Here is a 26,767-nt window from a genome sequence, read left to right as displayed (position 1 = left end):
CCTGTCTCCTACCTGGCTGTGTATGGGAGCTCTGGTGGTGTAGTGCCTAAGGCACTTGACTGCTAACCAGAAGGCTGGCGGTTCAAACCCACCAGCCACTCCATGGAAGGAAGGTTGGGCGATCTACTTCCGTAGTGATACTGGCTCGGAAACCCAAGGAGGGGTTGCTATGTGTCGGATCTGACTCAACAGCAGGGCATTGTGTGTGTTTGTTTGCATTTCCGGGCCGTGAGTTCTTTGTGTACAAATTGCATGATGCAGCTTCATCTCTGATGTTGCTTGGAGTTGCTGGCATGTAGTGATCACCAAGTACACATTGGCTGGGAGGATGGCTGAAGGTGGATGTGCGGGTGGATGGGTGGATGGATGGTTGGGAGGAAGGATGGACAGATGGATGATGGGTGATGGACTGATGCTTGAGCAATGACTACACTGACAGACTCCCATGCTCTCACTTACACCTTCCAGTGCAGTTAAACTAACAGCCCACTCCAGGTTCTCTGGGGCTTTAACTGAATTCACTTTGGTTTCAGGGGACATAGTTGGCCCTCCCTGAAAATACATGGAGAACCCTGCCTGAGCATTTGAAGGCGTGTGTGTAAATACTTTACAGGCCCCATAAACTTGTTTAAAGACAGGTAGGGGTGAACGTATAAGCCGGGCAGCCTTTTGGGAGGGCAGTTGGGAAGTAGCTATTGAAATCTGAAACGTGCCTACCACGAACACCCAGCAGTTCCACCTTTAATTGACGGGTGTAAGGAGTACGTTCAGATACTGAGCCCCATGCACCACATACCAGGATGCATGGAGGGTGCCCATTGCCGCTCTGGTCACGACAGAGATAGTTTGGAAATACCGAAGCATCCAGCAACAGGGGGATGGCAACTGAACCCGGAACACCTCGCTACTTAAGGAGAATGAAGCAGGGGTGTGTGCACACACGGGGAGATGGAGCTGGGGCGGGGGAGCGGCTCTTGGCCATCTGAGTCTTGGAGTCTGAGACTCCCAGACCTCACCACCGCCGTTTCCGTTCCAGCCGCTTGTCCGTCTCCTGCCTCTCCCTACCGGAACCATATCTTCAATGCATGTGCCTCCCTGCCAGTGAACTTCCCTCGCAGGGAAGAGGGAAATCAGGAAAGCAGCTGTGTGCTAACTACCGTCTACTGGCTGTGCAATTAAAAAGGCTGAAAGTGCAATATGAATGCTTTATGGACCACTATCTCCCTCGTAATGAGAGGATGGGGATGAAGTAGCAGGACTGTTGCGAACCCCGGCCCTAGATACACGGGCTCTCGTTTTCCTTTTGCTAAAGGGACGTGAAGTGGTCTTGAATGTGCGTGCTGCGTTCTGCCAGGAGGTGGGGACGCAGAGGTGAGCCGCCGAATGCCGTCTGGCTTAGATGTTTCAGAGAAGCTTTATGAGCAGGCGCAGCGGCTGACGCTGAGGAGGCTGCCGCCGAAGGCCGCCACTCATCCAGAGAGACCAGACCGTTGCAGAAACGTCCACATCCTTTCGGACGCTGAGACACAGAGCTCAGGAGGACAGAAGGCGCACGGAATCTAGAGTGAGAAGGGCAAGTTCTGAGTCCCCCCTCTGCTGCCTATTGGTGGTCAGACCCTCAGTTTCTTCATCTGTGAAGTGGAAATAATAACCTTACTAACTGTGTGATCTTGGGCAAGTTACAGCACCTCTCTGTGCCTCGGCTTTCCCATCTGAAGGTTATGGCAGAGCCGGCCTCAGGGGTTGTTGAGGATTACGTTAGCTAATGGGCGTGAAGGAGCTCTGGTAGCATAGTGCCTAAGGCACTTGACTGCTCACCAGAAGGCTGGCGGTTCAAACCCACCAGCCACTCCTCGGAAGAAAGGTTGGGCAATCCTACTTCCGTAGTGATACTGCCTCGGAAACCCAAGGAGGGGTCGCTATGAGTCGGGGCCGACTCGACGACAAACAACACCAACAATGGGCGTGAAGTGATATCCCTGGGCGGTGCAAGCTTAACAGGCTTGGCTGCTAACTGAAAGGTTCAAATCCACTCAGACGTCCCTTAAAAGAAAGACCTGGTGATCTGGAAAAATCAGCCCCTGAGAACCCCATGGAGCACATTCTGCTGACACAGATGGGGTCACCACGAATTGGCATTGACTCCATGGCAACTGGCTCCTGGTGCATGTGACGTGCTGTGGTCAGTGATTACCATGATGAGCGCTCACTAAGTATATGTGTAACCATCGTTGTTACTACTATTACAAACTCCTCAGCCCTAACTGCAAGAGCCAGACTTCAAACCCAGTCCCCTGCTTCCATTTCCAGGATGCTGGCTGATGTGGGGGGGTCCCTGGATGTTGCAAACAGTTAAGCACTTCGCTACTAACCAGAAGGTTGGGGGTTCGAATCCACCCAGAGGCACCTTGAAATAAAGGTCTGGTAATGTACTTGTGAAAGATCACAGACACTGAAAGATGAGCACGGGAGCAGTTCTCGTTCACCGTGAGATCTCTCTGGGTCGCTATCCACAGGGGGACAGCTGGTTTGGCTTTCTGATTTTTTGTCTGATGTGGGGTGGGTGGGTGGACAGACCTGGGGCCGATTCCCTCTGCTCTGCCTCTCTCCACCTGATGTGCTGGGCAAGTCACGGAACCTCTCTGAGCCCTGTTGTGCTCTTTGGTAAAATAATGGTATTGACTCTGCAGGAGTATCATAAGGTTTAAAGACGGAAGCAAAGGGGCATGCAGTACTTCATGGTGGGTGGCAGTAGCCCTTGGCAGTGAAAGATCTTGTCTAGGGACCAGTGTGGGGAATCACGTCTCGTGGAGAGGCTGCCAGTCTTGGGTTTCTGTCCTCCCAGTGCACCCTGGGGCCAGAGCACGTGCCTGCAGAACTCACCTTTGCTGGACGGTACAAAGTCTTCCTGGGTCCTGCCCACGTCGTTGTTGTTGTTAGGTGCTGTCATGTCTGTTCTGACGCATAGTGACCCTGTGTGCAGCAGAACAAAACACAGCCGGTGACACACCAGCCTCACAGTCCGTGCTGTGCTTGACCCGTGGTCACAACCATTGTGTCGATCCATCTTGTTAAGGTTCTTCCTGTTTTTCACTGACTCCTCTTTACCAGTGCGCTCTGGTGGCATAGTGCCTAAGGCACTTGACTGCTAACCAGAAGGCTGGCAGTTCAAACCCACCAGCCGCTCCTCGGAAGGAAGGTTGGGCAATATACTTCCGTAGTGATACTGCCTCGGAAACCCAAGGAGGGGTCGCTATGAGTCGGGGCCGACTTGACGGCAAACAACAACAACAACAACAACAACCTAGTAATCTGGTGGGAGTTACAAAGACTGTGGCTAGAAAAGCCATACCAAGTAACACTTTAAAGAGGTCTTTGGCTGCAGATTTGCTCAGTGCAATATGTTGTCTGATGTCTTGACTGCTGCTTCTGTGGGTGTTGATTGTGGATCCAAGTAAAATGAAATCCCTGACAACCTCAGTCTTTCTCCGTTTATCATGATGTTATTTATTAGTCCAGTTGTGAGGATTTTTGTTTTTCTTTGTTGAGGTGTAATCCACACTGAAGGCTGTAGCTTTGATTTTCATCAGTAAGTGCTTCAAGTCTTCTTCACTTTCACCAAGCAAGGCTGTGTCATCTGCATATAGCAAGTTATTAATGAGTCTTCCTCCAATTCTGATGCCTTGTTCTTCTTCATATAGTCCAGCGTCTTGGAAGCTGAAGATAATTCAGAAATGGTTGCAACAGTTTACTGACGAGGCACTTGTAGAGATTCAAGCCAGATTCAGAAGAGGATGTGGAATGAGTTGATTTTCACTGATGTCAGATAGATTTTGGCTGAAAGCAGAGAATTCCAGAGAGATGTTTACCTGTGTTTCACTGAGTATGCAAAGGCATTCTAGTGTGTGGGTCATGCCAGATTATGGATAACACTGCAAAAAATGGGAATTCCAGACCATTTAATTGTGCTCATGAGGAACCTGTACGTAGACCAGGAGGGTGTTGTTCAAACAAAACAAGGAGACACTGCATGGTTTTAAGTCAGGAAAGGTGTATGTCAGGATTGTATCTTTTCACCATTACTTATTCAATCTGTGGGCTGAGCAAATAATCCAAGAAGCTGTCAATAATAGTTATCATAAAGAAAACACTAGAGGCCACTGTGCTGGGACCGTGTTGGGCTTGATGAGCAATGTGACAGGTGTCCCTGTGTGGCCTGTGGAATGAGCTTCCTCCTCATCTTCACCGTTCAGATGAGAAGTGGGATGGGTGATGACCCACGTGTGCAGCGCCGGGAGGTGGCAGGGCTGACTGCACCCAGCACTATCTGCTGCTTTTGCTGACGCTCTGGAACATTCCAGAGACCTCCCAGCTCTCAGTCACTGACTCCGTACCCCTTGCACGTCCTTGATCCTAGCATCACAGACCTGTTGCTCCCACGAGGCAGGTATGCAGTGGCATTGCCTTGTGGCTTTGAAATGTTATTGTATAATGAATATAAACAGCACTGGTGACTTTAATCATTGTAGACTCAACAAAGTTCATTCCATTCACAAGGCTACATCCTTCACCATTGTCTGCTTTCAAAAGTTTCCATCATCCCAAACAGAAGTAAGCTTTCTTTGGCACCCTCTTAAAGGAGGCTTGGTGGCACAATAGTTAAATGTTTGGCTGAAAGGCTGGCTGTTCGAACCCACCCAGGTCTCCATGGGAGAAAAGATCTAGCAATCTGTTTCTGAAAAGGTGACCGCCTAGGAGACCCTGTGGAGCAGTTGTGCTGTCACATAGGGCTGCTGTGAGTCAAAATCAGCTTGATGGCACCCAGAGCAACAATGCCCACTTAGCAGGAACTCTCTCTCAGCTCCTCCTACCCCACCCCTGGGAACCTCTAAGAAGGTTTCTGTCTCTATGGATTCTACGTGTTTCCTGGAAGTGGAACCGCATAGTGTTTGCTCTTTTGTGTCTGGCTTATTTCACTAAACCAAACTCACTGCCATCAAGTTGGATCTGACTCATAGCGACCCCTCCTTGGGTTTCTGAGGTGGTCTCACTGCAGACGTAGATTGCCCAACCTTCCTTCCAAGGAGTGGCTGGTGGGTTTGAACTGCCAGCCTTCTGGTTAGCAGTCAAGTGCCTTAGGCACTACGCCACCAGGCCTCCTAGATATTTCCTGTAAATGGAACCATATAATATTTGCTCTTTTGTGCCTGGCTTATTTCACTCAGCATAATGTTTTTAAGGTTCATCCACACCGTAGCCTCTATCAATACTATATTTCTCTTTATAGCTAATATCCCCTTGTGTGCATGAACCCATTGATCTGTTGGTGGACTCTTGGATCATTTCTGCCTTTTGGCTATTGTGAACATTTCTGCTGTGAACACTAGTTTGGAGTACAAGTATCCAGGCTTTCAGGTCTTTGGGGTATATACCGAGGAGCGGAATTGCTGATTCATATGATTGATATATATATATATATTCAAATTTTATTGTGATTTGGGTGAAAGTTTACAGAGCAAATTCATTTTCCATACAGCAGGTCACATACACTTTGTCTCATGACATTGACTGCAATTTCCCACAACGCAACAGCTCTCTTCCCACTTCCTCCCCCTAGTTACCTCTCCCCTGTGTCCTTCCTTCCCATGCACTCCTGCCCCCTGAGCTGTCTCCCTATGTAAAACCTACCCTTCTATTCTCCCATGATTCATGTCTCCAAGAACTGTATCTATGTAATGTAAATGTCCAGCTCATATACCTGTCTTGTATGACTAGAAGCCCCAGGAGTGGGTTCAATTCTAGACCTGATGGGCAGCTAGGGGCCATAGTCTCAGGGGTTCCACCAGGTTCTATTAGTCCAGCAAACCTGTCCACCCAACACCCTTTTTTTTTTTTTTTTAATGATTTTGGGGTTTGTTCCACATTTTCTCCCACTCTGTCCAGGAATCTCCTACGTAGACCATATGATCATTTTGTGCTTCATTTTTTTGAGGAGCTGTCAAACTGTTTCCTCCAGCAGCTGCACCCCTTTACATTCTCACCAGCCACCCAGAAAGTTCCCATTTCTCCCCACCTTGTGGTTTTCATCGGAATTTTCCACTGATTCCCACCTCCAGAGTTATATGCCCACAAACTCATGTTAGGTTCAGTAGAATGTTCTGTTCCATGTGCCTGAATTCGTGGGTTAACTCATTGGAGCTGGATGAGGAAGGTTGATTCTGGGTGCCATACAAACCTCTTCTGCCAAAACCCTTCTGGGAAGGACTGACTTCTTACTTGGGACCTGCAGTCCCTAACGTCCCCCCTGGGGAGGAGGGTCAGGATCTCACTCACACTTCTTTTTACCCAGGTAATGCATTTCTCGGGAGCTCTGGTAGCGTAGTGCCTAAAGCACTTGACTGCTAACCAGAAGACCGGCGGTTCAAACCCACCAGTCACTCCTCAGAAGGATGGGCAATCTACTTCTGTAGTGATACTGCCTTGGAAACCCAAGGAGAGGTGGCTGTGAGTCGGGTCTGACTCGATGGCACATAACAACAACAATGATGTGTTTCTCTGTTTTCAGTTGAGAGAGAAAATGTGCAGAAGAGGACCTTCACTCGGTGGATAAATCTACATCTAGAAAAGGTAAGACAGACACCTGGGGACTTGTGAAGGGATGGACTATGTCTGGCTGGGGAATGGGGGCCCTGATTTCCATTGTTTCTTTTGGTCATTCTCTTCAACATTGTTGAGTATCTCTTCACTACCAAATGCCTTTCCTATGTGCTGTCTTCTCTCCTCTCCTTTGAAGAGATACAAGAGTAATGGTTGACTGTCCTTATACCACACCTGTTGGGTACAGGAGTAACTGTTGACTGTCCTTACCCCATATGAGTTGGGTATAAGAGTAACCATTGATTGTCCTTACCCCACACCAGTTGAGTACAAGAGTAACTGTTGACTGTCCTTACCCCACACCAGTTGGGTACAAGAGTAACCATTGACTGTCCTTACTCCACACCAGTTGGGTACAAGAGTAACTGTTGACAGTCCTTACCCCACACCAATTGGGTACAAGAGTAACCATTGACTGTCCTTACTCCACACCAGTTGGGTACAAGAGTAACTGTTGACAGTCCTTACCCTACACCAGTTGGGTACAAGAGTAACTATTGACTGTCCTTACCTTGCACCAGTTGGGTACAAGAGTAACTGTTGACTGTCTTTACCCCACACGAGTTGAGTCGATTTTGACTCATGGTGACCCATGTTGCAAACTAGAACCACTCCATAGGATTTTCTGGGCTGTGACCTTTTGGGAACAGATTACCAGGCCTGTCCTCCAAGGCACCTCTGAGTAGATTCAGACCACCAGCCTTTCTGTTAGGAGTCAAGCACTTAACCATTCGCACCACTCAGGGACATTGACTGCCCTAACCCCACCTGACCCACTGCTATTATGTCGATTCTGATTCATAGTGACCCTCTAGGACAGAGTAGAACTGCCCCATAGGGTTCCCAAGGCTGTAATCTTTATAGAGCAGTTCTGGTGGTGCCGTGGTTAAAGCATTCAGCTGCTAACCAAAAGTTTGGCAGCTGGAACCCACCAGCCGCTCCGTGAGAGAAAGTTGAGGCAGTCTGCTTTTGTTAAGACTGATTGCTTTGGAAACCCTGTGGGACATTTCTGCTTTGTCCCCAGGGTCACAGTGTGTCAGAATCGACTGGATGACAATGGGTTTGGTTTAATTTTCACAGAAGCAGATGGCCACAGCTTTACTCCCGCACTGCAACTGGTAGATTCAAACTGCTGACCTTTTGGTTGACAGCCAAACACTTAACCACTGTGCCACCAGGGCTCCCCTGACAGCCATTGTGGGTGACAACGAAAAAGAGAAAGATTCTTGTAGGAAAGAATGAAAATCATTGGAAAACAGGGAACAAATCATGGCTTTTGGAGAATGGAGTTCTTGACTGAAACTCTGATTCTCGGCCCTGAGCTCTGGGCCCGCCATCTCCTGTACCTGTGTGTCCCTCTTCCGATCTAGGATGGCTTCCACACTGGGCCACTTAGCCAGAGGGACCCTGAACTCTTTGGGTGGAGGGTCATGGGTCGCACAGGAAGCACTGTGAATCACTTACTGGTTGTTTGGATCCTTGGTGCATTGTCGGCGGTGTTCACAAAGTGAAGTGTTATTTTTGGACCGAGGAAGCCTGCTCCCAGCACCTGTGCTCACTGAACACTTAAAGAAATGCCTGCTGAGTGTCAGGGTTGCTGCGAGGTCCAGCTGGAGCCACCGCAAAGCAGTTCTTTCTTTTTAATTACGAAATAAATACAAAAAAGTTACAAGCACCCATGCACCCAAGCATCCCGAGGATGGACCACTGTTAGCATTTGTTATCAGCTCAAGGATCTCTCCAGTCGCCAGGCTTCTGTCACCCCCCGTTTTTCAGGGCAGGTGGCTAGCACCCATGCTGAAGATAAATCAGGTAGCACCTGAAAGCAGTGCCTAATAAACAGGGTAAAATTAACAGCCCCGTTTCCAACCTTGAGGCTTTCAAGACCAACTTCTCATGTAAAGGAAACCCAGGAAGCCCTTGGTGGATTGGGCTTAGCTGCAATTTGAAGGCTGTCAGAAATATTTACTGAGTCCCTGGCTTCTGAGCAAATTCCTAATTTACCAAAGGAGTTGGTTCACAAGACAGCCCTGGCGGTGCTGTTTATTCGGTCATACCGATCTCGTGAAGCCCACGGAACATTCCAGGCCTGAGGAGTTTACACTGGAGCGTTCTCAACCCTTCCTCCTGCCCTCTTGCCGGATGGACGTCGGCCAAAGCCGTGTTTGCTGCCGCTGCAGCTGAGACTCGCATGGGAACTGCTGATGGAAACGACCTTTCAGGTTTCACTCACGGATGAGGCTTGCCACAGCTGGGCCTGGTAACTGGAACGTCTGAGAGCCTGTTTGTCAGCGGGTATTCTGTTGAGGTCTCGCCTTTTCTGCCTTGCATTAGCAAGAATAACATCTCCCTCAGCACCTTGGTAACCTGATGCCGTCCTCTACAGCATGGCAGGTACCCAAGGAGCTGGGGGGTGGGGTGCAAAGAAAACATGTGCCTTTGGGTTCAAAGTCACTGTTGCCCTTAGAACCAAGGCCTTTTCTGTGCACCTGTGGGTGGAAGGGGGCTTGTATCAGGGGTAAGGAGATGCCATCTTCCTTAAGGAAAAATACAGCGAAGACCCTTGTGGCCTGGATGGGAAGGATGTGGGTGGAAAAGGGCAGCTGGCTTAGTCACTGCATTGCCAAGATTGCCCTCACCCTGTGTCTCTGGCAGGTCCTGAGTGGCTGAACGGTCAAGCACTGGCCTATTAACCAAAAGTTGTTGGTTCAAACCTACCCGCACATGAGGTAGAGGAAAGGCCTGGCAGTCAGCTTCCAAAAAGCCTTGAAAACCCTGTGGAACTCCATTCCACTCTCACACATGGAGACGCCAGGAGTCGGAGTTGAGTTAGTGGCAACCAGTTTGGTTTGGTTTGGGGTGTCTGGCTGACCAAGGGGCACCATCACCTCCTTTCCTCCCACCTCCCCAGTTACCCCTGTCTCATCTGTGCCTATTAGTCTCCAGTTGTACCGGGAGCAGAGGTAGCACCCAACCTAACTGTCCTAACTTGGCCAGGTCCCTCAGAGCAAAAGCACAGGTGATTGCTGTCTGGGGGCAGGGCTTGTTAAGTATGCAGATTCCTGGGCTCTGCTCCCCACGGTCCTATTGTGGCAATTGTGAAGTCGCTTCTGTAGAGGAGCTACTTCCAAGCTCATTCAGTCAACAGAAGGAGCCCCCGGCGTGGTACAGACAGTGAATGCCGCACCCTGCAAGGATGGGGGTTCCAGTCCAGCTGTAGGCACCTTGCAAGAAAGGCCTGACACTCTGCTTCCAGAAATGAGCCACTGAAAACCCTATGGGATGCAGTTCCACTCGGACACACATGGGGGCACCAGAAGTCAGAACCCGCTCTGCGGCAAGTGGTTACTGGCTAGTCCACAGAAACCTTTCTTTAAGCACAGTGTTATCAGGAACCCTAAAGAAGGTCAGTAAGAACCAGCCCTGTCTGGTTGAAGGGGCTGCAGTGAGACCCACTGCTTCTTGAGCCCCACTCTGCCCGTAGAGGGTGCCCTGAAGCAGCTCTGCTGTCTAGGGTTCCCCAGAACACAGTTTGCAAATCACTGCCCTGGGGCTGCTGAGTCAGCAGCTCCTGCCAGTCCTGTGGACTGCAGGCCACGCTCACCCAAGCTCTGGGTGGACCACACAGGCACTCAAACCTAGACAGCTGACCTCTCCAAGTCCGGACCCTGAGAAAAAAGCCACTCTGGGCGTCTGGTTCATTCCCACTCGGGCCCGCGGCACACTCCAGGTCCTGCTGGGAGAGCCGGCTTTCCCAGGGTGAGGGGGCAGCCTGGGCAACTGGGGCTGGGGCTGTGACTTACGGATTCGGGGAGCCCAGGAAGGGAAGTGAGTGGAACGGAAGATGATGACTCCATGGGGGCTCGTTATGCAGGGACAGCTGGTGAGGCCGTCTCCCCTCCGCTGCCCCACAGCCTTCTCACTAAGGTGGGCGCTCCCCAGCCCCGCAGGCGGGAAGCCGCTTGTAGTAAGCGGGTTTCACCGATGGCCTTTGTGACAGTGCCGAGGCCAGGTGCTGCAGTGGGCTTCTGACCTGCATCCTCTCACCCCGGTCTAGCCCCTGTCCTCGGATGGGGTCAGATCCTAACCTAGCCTTGCAGACAAGGACCTCAGGCTGGGAGGCCAAGCCCCAGGTGAGGGTTGAGCAGGGATGTGAACTTGAACTCGGATGTGTCTAATAATTCCCTTGCTTCTTAGGGAGTGGATGAAGGGTGGATGTGGGATACATGCGGGGATGACGTGGGTTTATCCCAGGAACCTGGATTCTGGAAGGAGTCGGGGAGTGGTATTCAGCAGATTAACTTATTTTTAGGCGTTTAGTTAGTTTGATTTGTTATGACATGCATGTATGAGGACCACAGCTCAGTAGTACTGTTAAATACGTATGCATGCCAATAAACCTCTTGGCCTTCTGAGATCCTCACAGACTCACAAGCTTGGACTCCCTCCCCCTCAACCCATGTCCACTGCTCATCCGGCCAGCTGTTTATCTATCCCCGTGACCTTCCCACACCAGCCACCTCCCTGGCTGCCTTGGCCAAAGGTCCTACCACCTCCAGAGTCAGACTAAATATTGATGCAGAGGCAGCAGGAACCTCAGGGCCTGCCCCTACAAAGACCTGAGCAGTGTTGGGGATGGGAGGCCTGGCTGCCATGCAGAGTGAGGTTCAGAGGGTACCGAGCAGGGTCGTGTCACCATGCCAGGGATCTGCGAGGCTCTTGCTTTCAGCCAGTGTGATCTGATACGGGAAACTGGTCTTTACCAAAGAGCTGATCGGACCAAACTCTGGGCCCATCACTGCCTCTGGCCCCCCAGACGTGAAGGGCAGGACTTGCCTGTGTCGTTTCATGTGAGCCCTAGTAGAACATCTTTATTCTACAGAAGGCTGCCAGCAGGGCATGCCCATCCAGTCCGTGCTTAAGCAGAAATGTGGTCCAATCTTGGGGGCATCTGAGATCTCAGGCTGGAAGGGTCCCCAAAGGTCACTTGCCCAACAGGCTGCATGATGCTGAATGTCCTCCTCAGCTTTCCAGCCTAGTGACTGGGCACCCCTGCCTGGGCACCGTGTGTATGGGCCTGTGGACAGAGCTGAAAAGTGGGAAGTTTTCCTTGAGCTGAACTCTGCATCTCTGAAACAGTGTTGTGGATTACACGGGTCACTAATTGACTGTTTTCTTTCCTCTTCTCCCACAGTGCAGCCCTCCACTAGAAGTTAGAGACTTATTCGTGGATATACAAGATGGCAAAATCCTAATGGCTTTGTTAGAAGTTCTGTCTGGGCAAAATCTGGTATGTATGTCACAGAAGGGTCAGGAAGAACAAAGGCAGACGCGGTGCAAGGTCTTTTTCAGCACAGCTTCACATGTGCGTGCATATCCTTACACACGTACATTCCATAGCAAAGGAACTTTGAGGGTGACATGCCTTTCCCGGCAACTGAAAGTGACAGAATTCTGTGTAGCCAAGCACTTTTTTTAAGCAAACATATTTTGGTAAGAAAGTAAATTAATCACCAGTGTTTTCTGTGAGTCTGTTAACTCTGAAGATTAGAACTAGATCATTAACATGTCGCTGGTGTTGTTGGGTGTCATCAAGCTGGTTTCAACTCCTGGCAACCCCACGTGACAGATTAGAACTGCCCCATTGGGTTTTCTTGGCTGAAATCTTTACAGAAGCAGCTCGCTACGTCTTTCTGCTGCTGGCTGCATTCGAAACCCCCACCTTTTGGTTAGCAGTCTAGTGCTTAACCGTGGGGCCACAGGGCTCCCAAAGTTCAGCTTGGCAGCCTTATATGAACTAGAATAGGTAAGAATCAAGGTGATTGAGGAGAAAGACCTCTTACCATCTGTTCTGGTTCCCTAGTGCCACTCTGACAAGAATATACCACAAATGGGATGGTCTTAACAAACAGGAGTTTATTCTCTTACAGTTTAGAGGATTTAAGTCCAAGTTCAAAGTGCCAGGCTCTAGGGGCTGGGTGAAAGCCCCTCGAGCTTGGGGTCCAGCTCTGCCTCCTGTTCCCGGCCCACTGGAGCTAGAGGCTTCTCTTCACTCAGACAGCTGCTGGCTGCTGAGGCTGAGAAGCCCAAGGTTGACAAGTAAAAAGGCACAGTCCCGATATTACCAAACCACACAGCAGGCCATTTGAATAAATAAAGTCCATTGAAAGTCCCAAGGTCGGCAGAGCATGGCAGGCTGCTGAACAATGACACAGCTACACGCAGGGTCCAAGCGTGCCATAAACTAGAGACCATTCCCAAAGCTCCTGTTTATATACAGGAAGCAGACCACATAACCAAAGGCAGCTACTCAGCTGCTTGTGGTAGAGCCCACCCTGGAGTTGATTACCAGTCTCATCATGGGGAGTAACTACATCCAGCTGCCCAGCCACTTAACCAGGCACAGCCAAGTTGCCACAGAAACATAACCACCACACCATCCAAATTCTATCATCAATCAAGGCTAAAAGTAGAACAGCTGGCTTCTAGAACATTCCTGTCCTGCTAATCCGACTGAATCAACTACCCAGTCTTGACACTCAGGCCTCTGTGGACTTGAGTCAGACCTCTCCAGGTTGCATGTGGCCCCTGTGTGCAGATGGCCCCTCCCCCTCCCCTACAGCAGAGTTCCTCAGCCTTGGCCCTGTTGACGTGGGGTCAACCTTGTTTGCTGCAGGGGCTGCCCTGTACTGCAGGGCACGTAGCAGCATTCCCAGCCTCGACCCGCTGGATGCCGGGCACACCCCCAGGGTATTTGTTTGCATAGCTGATCTCCCAGTGAACCATCAGCATGGTGCCTAGGGCTTCCTGGAAAAGCATATTCCAGGCCCTTGTCTCATTTCCCACGTTCCAGCTCCCCATTTGATTGCCAGCTCACATGAAATTAAAGAGTGCAAACCCTTTCCTTCACACCTGGGGAAACTGAGGCCCCGAGAGGCTGGGGGTCAGATCAGCCGTTTGGTAAAGACCAGTTTCCTGGATCTCACCACACTAGTTGAGGCCAAAACACCCCATATCCCCAGTATGACCACCAAAAATGTCTCCAGACACTGCCGAACATTCCTGGGGACAGATGATCTGAAATGCCGGCAGTGTTGAGGTTGAGAGACGCTTCTCCAGGGTCAGCTGTTTGATTTGGCCAGGTGACTCTCTGAGGCGCAGCGATGGGGTTGCAACTCTAGGTATGTCTGGGCAGCTCTGTCAAACCATTTCCTAGCCAGCGTGAGCCTCCTTGGTCAGTTTTGAACTGCAGGTTTGGGGTCAAGAGCCCCTATGGCTGTTCTCAGATCTAAGTGGCTTCAGCTCTCCTCCCTTTGTTTCCCCAGTAGCAGAGTGGGAGGCGCCCACCACCACACCTGGCGTGCTGTGTTATGTGCACAGCTGCACCGCGGCTTATAATGAAGGGCACTCTCTGCAGTGAAAACAGTGGTTGGTTTCAGAGCAGGTTCCATGAGCATCAGCATGGTCCCCAAAAGGCTTCTGGGAAAAGTGCCTCCTGGCCCTTATCTTGTGTTCCCACCAGGGTTTCATCCTTTCATTCCCATTCAACCCCCTGCTAAGAATTTGCATTTCCACCCCAGAGAGACTGAATCAGAATTGACATTTTAACCAGATTTCCTGGTGGCTCTTACATAAAATCTATAGACCCCGGGTCACTCTTATAGATTATTCATAAGAATCGCCTGGGGAATCTTGTTAAAATGTCAATTCTGATTCAGTCTCTGGGGTGGAAATGCAAATTCTCAGCAGGGGACTGAACCGTTCAAAGCCCTGGTTCCCACAGCCATTTGCTCTGTGGCTACCGAGTCGTTGGAGGTGATATAGTCCAGTAGGTGGGGTGGTGAGTCCTCCCAGCCAGGCAGGAACAGGCCTCAGTGTACCCCATAGCTTGGCAGGCCACACCTAGTGGGACAGATACCCAGTGGTTTGCTTCGGAGTGTAAGCTCCCACCTCGAGGACAGGGAGGAGATTCAGTTCAGGATCAGTTAGGCCCCTGGGTGACACAAATGGTTTGCATTCAACTACTATTCTAAAGGTTGGTAGTTCAAAGCCACCAGCGAGCAGCACCGTGGAAGAAAGGCCTGGCAATCAGCTTCCATAAAGATTACAGCCTAGAAAACCCGACGGGGTAGTTTTGCTCTAACACACGGGTAAGCACGAGTCAGGATCAACTCACAGCAAGGGGCTTGGTTTTTCAGCTGATGGCACTCTCAGGATGTAGACTCACGTGTCCAGACTATCCACCTCTGCCAACAGCTCTTTCTCTTTTCTTTTGACCTGGGGTAACTGTCCACAAAGCTCTTGGCTGGAAAACAGAAACATCTGTGGCCGTCAGGGAGGGTCTTGCTGGGTGATTTAGCAGCTGTGCGGTGATGCGTGTAGCTGATGCTCCCTCCAGACAGAGCCCTCAGTGCTGCAGGCGAGTTGTTCCTGACGGTCTCTGGAGGCGGGAGGGAAACAAAAAGCCAGGAGCTGGGTCAGAGAGGAAGTTCTGACAAATTTGTCCCTCATTTAACCTACTTTGGTTCCGCTCATTCACCAGCTCAAAGTGAGCGAAGTCCCATGTATCATAAATAAGGGCTACCCTCCAGGGCCTCGTGAGAGTACAGTATATTTCCCAGGACGCCTGTGTGGGTTTGGATCCCGTCCAGGTGGGATTTAGCCGTGAACCCTTATCTCTCTCTCTCTCTCTCTCTCGAAATTAATGCAAAAGATGTAAAGAAAAAGAAAGGTATAGCTAGAGGCATTTTGAAGTGCCCGAGTTCGATTCCAGCCAGCATCCCTTACATCCTGCTGTGATGCTGAACGAGTTTCAGTGGAGCTTTCCAGACAAAGACTAGGAAGGAAGGCCTGGCAACCTATTCTTAAAATCAGCCGGTGGAAACCTATGATCACAATGGATTCACACCCAGTCATGGGGACGGGGCAGGACCAGGCGGCGTTTTGTCCTGTCAAGTGCGGGGTCACCACAGTGGCAGCTAAGCACCACCCCGTGTTGCTTTTGTTTTTCAGCTACATGAATACAAATCCTCGTCCCATCGTATTTTTCGGTTGAACAACATAGCGAAAGCACTGAAGTTTTTGGAAGATAGCAATGTAAGTATTGGAAACACCTGGTCAATTCAAGGTGTGTTTTTGCTTTTATTGATGAAACGGGTGGAAATTGCAGGTTACTGCTGGTCACAAGAGGCCCGTGAGAAGGGGACTCTGCTAAAGTGGTCGAATTAAACTCAGTTTAACTTAACAGAAGTCCCTCAAGTGACCCATGTGGGAGAGGTACCCTCTCTGACTCCCACCACCCCTTCATGTCATCCATCAGGATTCAAATGCCCGTGGGCGCTCAGCCACAGAAGGGGGGGACTCTTTCCAATGTTTTTTTTTAGAATTTACTTTACATATTATTTTTCCTTTTCAATTCTTTCGACTAAGTATCGTGGACCTGTCAGCATGTCCCATGTTCTCATGGAACTCACACAGTGAGATCCAAAGGGGACAAAGGCCACGTGAGCCTGGGAAACAAAAATCACAAACATTTCCCTTTGCTATAACTTTCTAGACTTGGGTGCGACTTTTCTGTTTTCAACTTTGTATCCTTCAAAAAAGGCCAGTGGTCCTAGCAGGCTGAACTCTGCAAAGCTTCTCTTTGGTCTGGGTCAGCACCACTCCCCACCCCACACACATCCAGCCCCACTGATGGCACAGCTTCACTGGGGAGTGGGGGTCACTCCAGCTGTTGATGTCAGCCTGGCTGATTGAGGCAGGAAAGGCTGTGTTGAAAGGACAGCCAAGTGTCTCACAGGGTGACCTGAAAGACGGGCAGTCAGGGCACCCAGGCATGCTCAGTGCCAGGACCACCGCAGAGCCCCTCCTCCAGGGCTGTGTGGACCCAGCTGCGCTGCACGCCCACGCCACCCCAGTTCCTGGCATCACCTCTCAGTCACACTCACCAAGATTCACCGTCACGGGCAGCAGCGTCTGGCTCCCAGCTCACATCCCAGCTGCCAGCGGGGAGAGGAGAGCATGTCTGTGGCCTTTTGGCTCCTGAAGAGAGTGAGCTCTGCCCCACATTAGAGTTACACTGGGGAGATCCCTGGGCATACGGGAGCAGTTCAGACGGTGAAGCACATTGCCTGTCCACTAACACGGCTCCCCTTTCTGTAGGACCAGTTACTCCACCGACCTCCCCTCTAACATGGAGGTTAGGAGCTCAGTGTCAGGGGCACTGCCACTGTCAATCCCTGTCACCCCCTCACTCCCTTCCAGCAGATGGCAAGAGAAGGGCACCACTCTGAGCACCCCACACGCGTGGATTGGGGCTGTTCATAATAAAAGGGCGTTCCCAGGTGGTGCAGACCAGGCACGTGCTTGGCTGCTCGCTGACAACGCTGGAGGTGGGATCCACCCCGAAGTGCGTCAGAACGAAGGCCTGGCAGTCTGCTTCTGGAAAAAGTCAGGCTGAAAACCCCGATGCGGCACAGTCCTACTCTGGATGCGTCGGGTCACTGTAAGTCAGAGTCAAGCCCGTGGCACTTTGTGCTGGAAATAATAAAACTGCTCTGGAGCGTGGTTGAGGATCAGACAAGCCATCCAGGGAAGAGTGCTTCCCATGCCGGAACAGGAGGGCTCTCCTGAGTCGACCAGTCCCTGGCTGTCCTCATCTGATTCTGCAGCTCCGGGACCAGCGGCGGCCTGACTCCCACGGGCCTGTCTTTGTTTCCATGTGGTGTCATGGACACTGGCCTAAGGTGTTCGTCATCCTTCCTTCCGTCTCCCCTGCTCTAAGTGAGCCTCTCCTCTCCCCTGGCCCTGCAACAAGGGGTCTGCTGTGAAGAAGGGCTCTGCGTTGGTTGGAATCTCCCGCGGCCTTCACGGGTTTGCTTGCAGCAGTGAGCAGGACACATTTACTGGTGGCTCCCATGGTCCTGAGCTGTGCTCTCCTGGAGGCACAATGGCTGCAGCCACGTCTGTGGCTCTTCAAGGAGCTTACTGACACGTGGACCACGTGACGCACTGTGCACCAGGGGTATCTTGAGGAGCCAGGATCCTGCAGACAGAAGACCACCAGCTGAGCCTGGGGAAGTCAGGGTGGGAGGGACATTCCAGGTAGGGGCTGGGCCCATGCACAGGTGCGGTGATGTGGAAGGGCTGGCCCGGACCCATGCACAGGTGTGGTGATGTGGAAGGGCTGGCCCGGACCCAGACTTGGCATTTGGCAGTTATCCTGCCAAAAAGATCTGGAAGCTTCCAAATGTGTGTGTGGTGTGTCAACTTTGTGCCTCACTGGCCCCACCTACCAGGCAGGTAGTGGGTGAATGGCCCTGTGGGAAGGTGAGCCCAGGTGAGTAAGACAGGTGGAAACAGAGGCAGACTCTGGTCCATTCGTCAAACCCACAGAACACTGAAATGGGCCCCTGTCGGCCCCTTCCGGTAGCTCTGTCCCAGCTCGAGGGAGGATGGGCCATGCTGGCTCTGCTCAGTCATAGCAGTGTCCAGGTTCCAGGCCCAAGGTGGTGCCAGCAGGGGCGACATCCAGGTCTTATTGGCTCCTGGTGTCACGTGCTGTGAGACAGCTGTGGGGCTGCCCCCTGTCCCCTTTTCTCCCACCACCATATCCCACAGAGTCCCAGGTCCGGGCCTAGCTCTGGGACCTCTCAGATCTCGGCTTCCTCGTCTGTGAAATGGGTATAAGTAGACCTCTCTCATGGGTGCTATGAGCATTCATAGACTCACCCATGGAAACTACAGGTTGTGGGGACTCTACAGGGGGCGCCACTGTCACACTGTCCCAGCTCTGAGTTCCCACCTGTGCTAACAGCACCAGCCCGTGGAGGAGAAGGAACATTCCAGTAAGCCAGGTGGCACACTTGTATTTCAGCCTGGCAAAGCCAACTGAGTAAGGAAGAGGAGGGGGACATTGTCCCTAAAGCTCTTGACTGAAATAAAAAAAAATTGAAAAAGCTCGCTGCCGACAAGTTGTATCCAACTCATAGCGACCCCTCCTTGGGTTTCCAAGGTGGTATGACTACGCAAGTAGATTGCCCAACCTTCCTTCTGAGGAGTAGCTGATGGGTTTGAACCGCCAGCCTTCTGGTTAGCAGTCAAATGCCTTAGGCACTATGCTACCAGAGCTCCTGACTGAGGTCTGTTAAATTGTCTATTTACCACCAAAAAGTAAACCGAGACTAGGTGCCCAAGGCATGGTGTCTCAGTTCTCTGGTGCTGCTGTAATAGAAATATCACAAGGGGGTTTCTTTAACAAACAGAAGTTTATTCTTTCATACTTTAGGAGGCCAGGAGTTCAAATTCAGGACACCCACTCCAGGGGAAGACTTTGTCTCTCTTTTGGCTCTGGGGGAAGGTCCCTGTCATCAGTCTTCCCCTGGGTCTGTGAGGTTCTCAGCAGACGGACCCTGGGTCAGAAGGACACACTCCACTCCTGGTTCTTCTTTCTTGGCAGTAGGAGGTCTCTCTGGTTCCTGCTTGTTTGCTTAATCTCTTTAATGTCTCAAAAGAGATTGACTCAAGATACAACTTGATTGTGTGGACTATATCATGCCTCATTAACATGTTGTTCTTGTTGTTAGGTGCTGTCAAGTCAGCTCTGACTTATAGCAACCCTGTGTGCAACAGAATGAAACTCTGCCCAGTCCTTGCTGTACCTGAACCCCTTGTTGCAGCCACTGTCTCAATCCATCTCATTGAGGGCCTTCCTCTTTTTTGCTGACCCTCCACTTTACCAAGCATGATATCCTTCTCCAGGGAATGGTCCTTTCTGGCAACATGACCAAAGTAGGTGAGACGGAGTCTGGCCATTCTCCCTTCTAAGGAGCATTCCAGCTGCACTTTTCCAGGACAGACTTATTAGTTCTTCTAGCAGTCCATGGTACTTTCAGTGTTCTTCGCCAACACCACAAGTCAAAAGCACCAACTCTTCTTTGTTCTTCCGTATTCATTGTCCAGCTCTCACATGCATATGAGGTGATTGAAAATACCATGGCTTGGGTTAGGTGCACCTTAGTCTTCAAAGGGACATCTTTGCTCCTCAGCACTTGAAAGAAGTCTTTTGCAACAGATTTGCCCAGTGCAGTACGTCATCTGATTTCTTGACTGCTGCTTCCATTGGTGTTGATTATGGAACCAAGTAATATGAAATCTTTGACAACTTTATTCTTTTTTTCCATTTATTGTGATACTGCTTATTGGTCCAGTTGTGAGGATTTTTGTTTTCTTTATGTTGAGGTATAATCCATATTGCACACTGTAATCTTTAATCTTCATCAGTAAGTGCATCAAGTCATTTTCATTTTCAGCAAGCAAGGTTGTGTCTTCTGCATATCACATGTTGTTAATGAGTCTTCCCCTCATTAACACAGCTGCCTCTCATCTTGCCTCATGGCATCATAGAGGTGAGGTGAGGATTTACAGCACATAGGATAATTACATCAAATCACAAAGTGGAGAATAATTACAAAATACTGAGAATTGTGGCCCAGGCAACTTGATGCATATTTTTGGAAGACACCGTTCAGTCCGTGAGACAAGTTCTTTGAGAATATCTGCACGTTGGGGCCTTGGCCCCAAAGGTGCAGTCACCATCTTTCCTGACCCGGGTTCTCTGTGCCCCATGGCCAAGAGCATGCTTCATTCTCCAAATGACCCTCCGTGGGCCACATCAATGCCGGCCCCTCCTCCTGGTATGAGCTCTTGAATTCCAAAAGCTGTCTGACCTCCAGGGGCAGAGTGCCATCTGATTCCTTGCAGCTCTACTGGGCAGTTCAGTCCCTTTTTTACTCCACAAACCTGAGTACAGGGTCACAGCTGTCAGTGACCATGTGGGTTTACCTCCGGACAGGAGTGGAGTCTGGATGATAAAGTTGAGTGTTCATGCCGATGACACTCTGAACTAGACCATGTTCACTAAGCCACAAAGACAGAGGGAGCTGTCAGGGCCTGAGGCTTAGGTGCCCCAGAGGCCGAGGATGGCAGGCGAGTCATCCTGTAGGATGCACTTGTGACGAACGTGGATGGAAAGTTGGGCCTGAATGGGTTCGAGTGTGGGGTTCACAGGATCACTTTCCTGCCTGTGACAAGCCAGTGTCTTTGGAATTACATTCTTGGCATCAGCATGCAAAGCAGACCTCAGCCCAGGAACTCAGAAGTTCTGCACTCCACTGGATGAGCCCAGGCCTGACGGATCGCAGTGCTGGAAACCCTAACAACTGACACGATCAGAAAACAGTGCCAAAAACATTTTAAAGGCCGTGAGGGAGAAGGAATGAGGAAAGACATGGAGGACATGTTTTCTTTCCTGGGTCTTCTAGGCGGCATTTTGCAGGGTGGGCTTGAAAGTCTCCTGGGATTACCTCATTTCCCTTCACTTCACCCCTGCAAGGGGCGTTTACATTGGTGAAGAGTTGTTAAGAAAAAAGAGAAAGGAAATGTAGCAGAGACTGGATGTAGCCTCCTCTCTGGCCCTTTCCAGAAGAAGTTTGCAGACCCCCTGCTCTGTGTACCCAGGAGTCCCTGGGTGATACAAATGATTAAGTACTTGACTACTAGCCCGAAGATAAGCAGTTTGAGCCAACCCAGAGGCACCTTGGAGGACAGTTGATCTGTTTCCAAAAGGTCACAGCCTTGAATGACTTATAGAGCACTGGTCTACACTCCACACGTTGTTATGTGCCATCAAGTCGGACACATGGGTTTACCCTAAATTGAAGTCAACTCAGTGGCAACTAACAACAACACCAAAAACTCTTCATACTTAGATTGGGTTTTCAGAACAAAATGATGGCTTAGGGTCCAAACCCACAGCCCTTGAGTCAATCCTGACTCATAGTGACCCTATAGGACAGAGTAGAACTGCCCCATAGAGTTTCCAAGGCTGCAAATCTTTAAGGAAACAGACTGCCTCGTCTTTCTCCTATAGAGCAACTGGTGGGTTTGAGCCACTGACCTTTTAGTTAGCAGCCAAGCACTTAAACCACTGCACCACCAGGGCTCCTGTGACTTTAGCGTGCACCAGAATGACCTGGAAGGCTTGTTAGAACACAAATTGCTGGCATGGCCCCAGAGCTTTTGACTCAGTGGGTTTGCGGTGGAGATGCCAGACTGCATTTCCATCACGTTGCCAGGCAGTGCTGATGTTACTAGTCCAGGGACCACACTTTGTGATTTGCCAAGAGCATCATTCTGTGGTCAGAGCATGATTAAGTGAATAGATCGTTCTCTCAGGATTTCGGGAAGAGATACACTTTAATGAATCAGTGGGATATTCGTAAGAATGCAGAAACTCTGCAGATAATCCTGGTCCCAGCACAGTATTTCTCATTAGCAGTGGTTTGGTTATGTTCTGTGGGCCATGGTTGCTGATCTTGATACTCTTATGTTTTTCCCAAGGATGCATTAAAACTTGGGACTTGGGAATTTTAGTGTAGTATAACTCACTGCTATCACATCAGTTCTGACTCATAGCAACCCCACAGGATTTCCAAGGCTGTAAATCTTTACAGAAGCAGACTGCCTCATTTTTTCTACCACATACTGGCTGGTGAGTTCAAACTGGTTAGTATGGACCTCTTTAAGGAGGCCTGGTGGCACAGTGATTAAAGCACTCAGCTGCTAATTAAAAAGTCATCTGTTGGAACTCACCAGTCGCTCCAGGGGAAAAAGATGTGGCCGTCTGCTTCCGTAAGGATTATAGCCTTAGAAACCCTATGGGGCAGTTCTGCTCTGTCCTCTAGGGGTACTGTGAGTCAGAATCAACTCCACTGAAGTGGGTTTGGTTTTTGTTTTTTTTGATAGACTTCTTTGTCCCTTTCATGACAATTATTTTCTGCTTTGAATTTTTTGTTCATACCATGTTTTCAGTAATGGAAGCATACTGAAATCAAGGGAAAACATTTTGAGGTAACAGGGATTTTGATATAATTATGTGGGACACATATGTCCCAAATGGACCCTGGTGGTGGGACTGCTGGAATGAGGCCCATTTCTTCAGATTCTTACAGTTCTATAGGACTCCACCAGGCAGCAGCATGCACTAGAACTGGGATAACAGCTTCCTAGAGAGCTCTGGTAGCATAGTGCCTAAGGCACTTGCCTGCTAACCAGACGGCTGGCGGTTCAAACCCACCAGCCACTCCTCGGAAGGAAGGTTGGGCAATCCTACTTCCGTAGTGATACTGCCTCGGAAACCCAAGGAGGGGTCGCTATGAGTTGGGGCTGACTCGACAGCACATAACAACAACAACGGGAAACCTGAGGGGCTAAAAATATTAGTGGGTGATATATGTCCCACAGGTCACAAAAGGGTTGGAGTTTTAAAAAGCAAAGATGTCACTTTGACAACCAAGTGCACCTGACTCAAGCCATGGTCTTTGTAGTCACTTCATCCAAAAGCTGGACAATGAAAAAGGAAGACAGAAGGGTTGATAGATTTGAGTTGTGGTGTTGGCATAGAATATCAGATGTCCTGTGGACTTCCAGAAGAGCAAACAAATCAGTCTGAGAAGAAATAAAACCGGAATGCTCCTTGGTGGTAGGATGACGCATGTTTATATTTCTGACTGTAGACATCAGGAAAGACCATCCCGAGAAAAGGACATCGTGTTCGGTAAAGTAGAGGGTCAGTGGGAACGAGGGAATCTTCCATGAGCTGGAGTGACACAGGAGTGACAGCAGTGGACTCAACTGTACGGAAGATCACGAGATGGCACAGGTCCGGGAGCTCACTGTCCCGATGGGTGTAAGGTCACCACGAGCCACCACTGTGACAGCAACAGTAACCCGGGTAGCATGCGCACGGACCTCTCGGTGTGTTACCATCTCCCCTTGGGACAGAACGACTGAAACCTTGCTAGCTGCGTGACCCTGGGCACCTGATCTTTAACCTCTCGGAAATTCCTCCACCTGAAATACAAAGATAATGGCAGCCCCTGCGTGGTAGGGTTTTGCGAGGACGGACTGAGTTAATATTTGTCATGTGCTTAGAACAGCATCTGCACATAGTAAGCACTTTGAGCGTGTTCGTGAAGTACATGTGTGCGTGCTGGTGCCCTTGGTGAGAAATGGCCCTGGACAGCACCAAACGGAACAGCTCGTGAGGACACCACAGCGTAGCAGGTTCCAACCTGCCCTGGCGCCTCTCAGGTCACAATTTGCTTCTCTGCAGGTAAAACTGGTTAGCATCGACGCGGCAGAAATAGCAGACGGCAACCCCTCTCTGGTCCTTGGACTGATATGGAACATAATCCTCTTCTTCCAGGTAAACACCGTTTCCTCCCTGTAATACGCGGTAACGCTCTTCCGGCATCTGCTTCCGCCAACAGGAAACAGCAGAGCCAGATGGAGAGGGAGAGTGACTTTTCGTTTCTGGTACTGAAACGAGATCGGGAGGAATCTGTTTGCTGAAAAGTTCAAGTCCCAGGGGTTCTAACAGTGGTGTGAGCTCAGAGTTTTCAGAGTGGTGCCTCCATCCTCTTGGTACTTGAAGAGTTAAAGTAAATGTTTGCTCCAGGAAGCATGTTTGTTCTCAAGTATCAGACCCTTAGAGACACTGGGGAACACTTCCAACCCTGAATTGAACTTGGTAGATTTTCCTCCCAAAAAATCACTCCTGTGTTTAGCTGAGACGATTAGCAAGTGTGTGCTAAAGCTAGCTGCAGGCAGAGGCGTGTGGCTAGGTGAGCCCAGTCTTCCATCTGTGTATATCTCTTCAGCCTCTATTTGGAAATACCGAGAAGGATGGGATCTCGGCTGGAGGCTGAAGAGAGCGTTTTAAATTGCACTTGAGTTCATTTCCCTGAGAGGTGTGAGCTGACATCTCCAGATCTGAATCCCATGCACCTTTGAAATAAGCACTTGTGTAGTTCATCATTTAATACCACCTCCCCCAAGGAGCTCTGGTAGCATAGCGCCTAAGGCATTTGACCACTAACCAGAAGGCTGGCGGTTCAAACCTACCAGCCACTCCTCGGAAGGAAGGTTGGGAAATCTACTTCCGTAGTGATACCGCTTCGGAAACCCAAGGAGGGGTCGCTATGAGTCGGTTCCAACTGGATGGCACATAACAACAACAACAACAACCCTCGAGAGTAAAACGATCTGCACTGGAGCTATTGACACAATAGGTGTGTTTCAGACACAAACAAGCATAAACAAGGTTTGGAGACAACAGATCCCGTTCTCTGGAGCCTCAGTTTTAACCCATGTCAAATGGGTGGTCAGGCTGAACATCTCACAGGGCCATGGTGAGCACTAAGAGAGCCACTCATGAACGACCCAGGTGCTGGCCGAGCCTGTAGTGTTTGGTACTTGTTTCTTAAACTCCCTACCAGATGCTAGAAACAGCTGAAAATGTAGTAAAAGTCGGGACCCTAAGTCCACCCCAGATGTGCATTCTGTTTCCAGTAAATGTTTGTTCAATTTCTCTTACATGCCAGGCTCGGGGCATCATCAGTCCTGTCTCATGATCCTCTGGGATCATGGACAAGCCAGTCACATATTACAGAACTCAGTGGTATGGGCCATAGTCAAGGTGTAAGCAGAGTATCGTAAGCACCAAGGAAGGGCAGGTATTTCAAATGGGGAAGGTAGGCGCAAAACTTCCAGGAGGAGGTGACACTCGAGCTGGGTTTTGAAGGATGAGTAGGAGTGTGGTACACCAGTGCTTCTCAAACTACTGTGCATGCAGATTGCTTGGGGATGGTGTTGAAAGGCAGGCACTGATTGTGTAGGTCTGGGGCAGGGCCTGGTTCTGCATTTTTCACAAGCACCCCCGTGAGAGGAAGCACATTTTGAGAAGCAAGGAAAGGGACATCCAGGTAACAAGAGCAGCGTGAGCAGAGGCCGTGGGGCTGGTGGCAGCGTGACACGTTAGGGACTGATGGGCAATGAGAGGGGCGGGGTAGGCAGAGCGAGGTGAGGGTGCCTAGTGGGCAGTGCCCGAGTGAGGTGCACGACTCCGGGAAAGACCATCCTCCTTGTGATGTGTCAGCAAACACATTGAATGCTGCGTGGAGTGGCCAGGCCATCACTGTCCCAGTGCCCTGGCACCTGGTCATCAGAAGAGGTCTGTCCCTCTATGGGAGCTCTGTATGAACTGTTCCTCTGGCCAGCTCATGTGGCTGCGGTCAGATGAGGGTGCACTCTGGGAGGGTCCGTCCGTCCGCCCTGGTACCTGCAACGCCACTTTCCTTCCAGATTAAGGAGCTCACAGGAAACCTCAGCAGAAATTCTGCGTCTTCAAGCCCGTCACCTGGCTCGGGTGGCACAGACTCGGACTCCTCCTTCCCACCCACGCCCACTGCCGAGAGGAGCACGGTGCTGTCCCTCAAAGACCAGAGGAAGGCCATCAGGACCCTGCTGGCCTGGGTGCAGCAGAAAACGAGGAAGTAAGCCAAAGCACCCCCCACACATACCCCCTAGTTCTTGTGCTGTGTTCAGGCAGGGGGAGGGACATCCGTCCCCTGGGGTAGGCTCCAGAGGGGAATTAACACTTCATTAAGATGCCAGTTATGCACCTGTAGCCCTGGTGGCACAACAGTGAAGAACTCAGCTGCTAACTGAAAAGTTAGTGGTTTCAATCCAGCCGGTGGCTCCGTGGAGGAAAGACCCGGTGATTTGCTTCCATAAAGTTGGCAGCCTGGAAAATTATGGGGCTGTTCCGCTTGTCCTGTAGGGTTGCTATTGAGCTGTAACCTACAGCACCCAGCAACAACAGCAGCTTCTTACAGCCTGTCAGGGCAGGGAGCATCACGTTCTTCTGTCTGCACAAAGAACAAACCCCAAACCCTGCGTTCTGCAGAACGTTTGGTTTGGAGAAAGCTGATGAGAAAACATTTGAATACAAATCAAAGGGGCGTTTATCATGTTAAATCCCGGGGCTGTCTCCTGGGTTCCTTATGGTGAAGCTTCAGGGTATCTTTCAGGGTCTTTCCCACCTTAAAAAAAATATCTATATCTATATCTATATCTATATATCTATATATCTATATATATAGAGAGAAAGAGAGAGAGAAGCAGAGAAGCTCTGGTAGCATAGTGGCTAAAGCACTTGACTGCTAACCAGAAGGCTGGCAGTTCAAACCCACCAGCCACTCCTCGGAAG

General features: G+C 50.3%; 1 protein-coding gene across 1 annotated transcript in view; it reads left to right on the top strand.

Moving 5' to 3' along the window:
• Positions 1–1,383: 1,383 nt before the first annotated feature.
• Positions 1,384–26,767, top strand: part of CLMN (calmin) — a 47,412-nt gene continuing 22,028 nt past the window's right edge. Inside the window, exons 1-6 of the mRNA XM_007944552.1 lie at positions 1,384–1,489; positions 6,566–6,627; positions 11,852–11,947; positions 15,670–15,753; positions 23,831–23,923; positions 25,861–26,051. Coding sequence (XP_007942743.1) covers positions 1,384–1,489; positions 6,566–6,627; positions 11,852–11,947; positions 15,670–15,753; positions 23,831–23,923; positions 25,861–26,051 — 632 coding nt within the window. The remainder of the gene's footprint in view (positions 1,490–6,565; positions 6,628–11,851; positions 11,948–15,669; positions 15,754–23,830; positions 23,924–25,860; positions 26,052–26,767) is intronic.

The sequence above is a fragment of the Orycteropus afer genome, unplaced genomic scaffold (genome assembly GCF_000298275.1).
Source record: "Orycteropus afer afer isolate SDZICR_OR568_19922 unplaced genomic scaffold, OryAfe1.0 scaffold00127, whole genome shotgun sequence".
NCBI classification, from domain to species: Eukaryota; Metazoa; Chordata; class Mammalia; order Tubulidentata; family Orycteropodidae; genus Orycteropus; species Orycteropus afer.
Note: the sequence above shows the minus strand (reverse complement) of the source record. Positions and strands in the feature narration are given on the sequence as shown.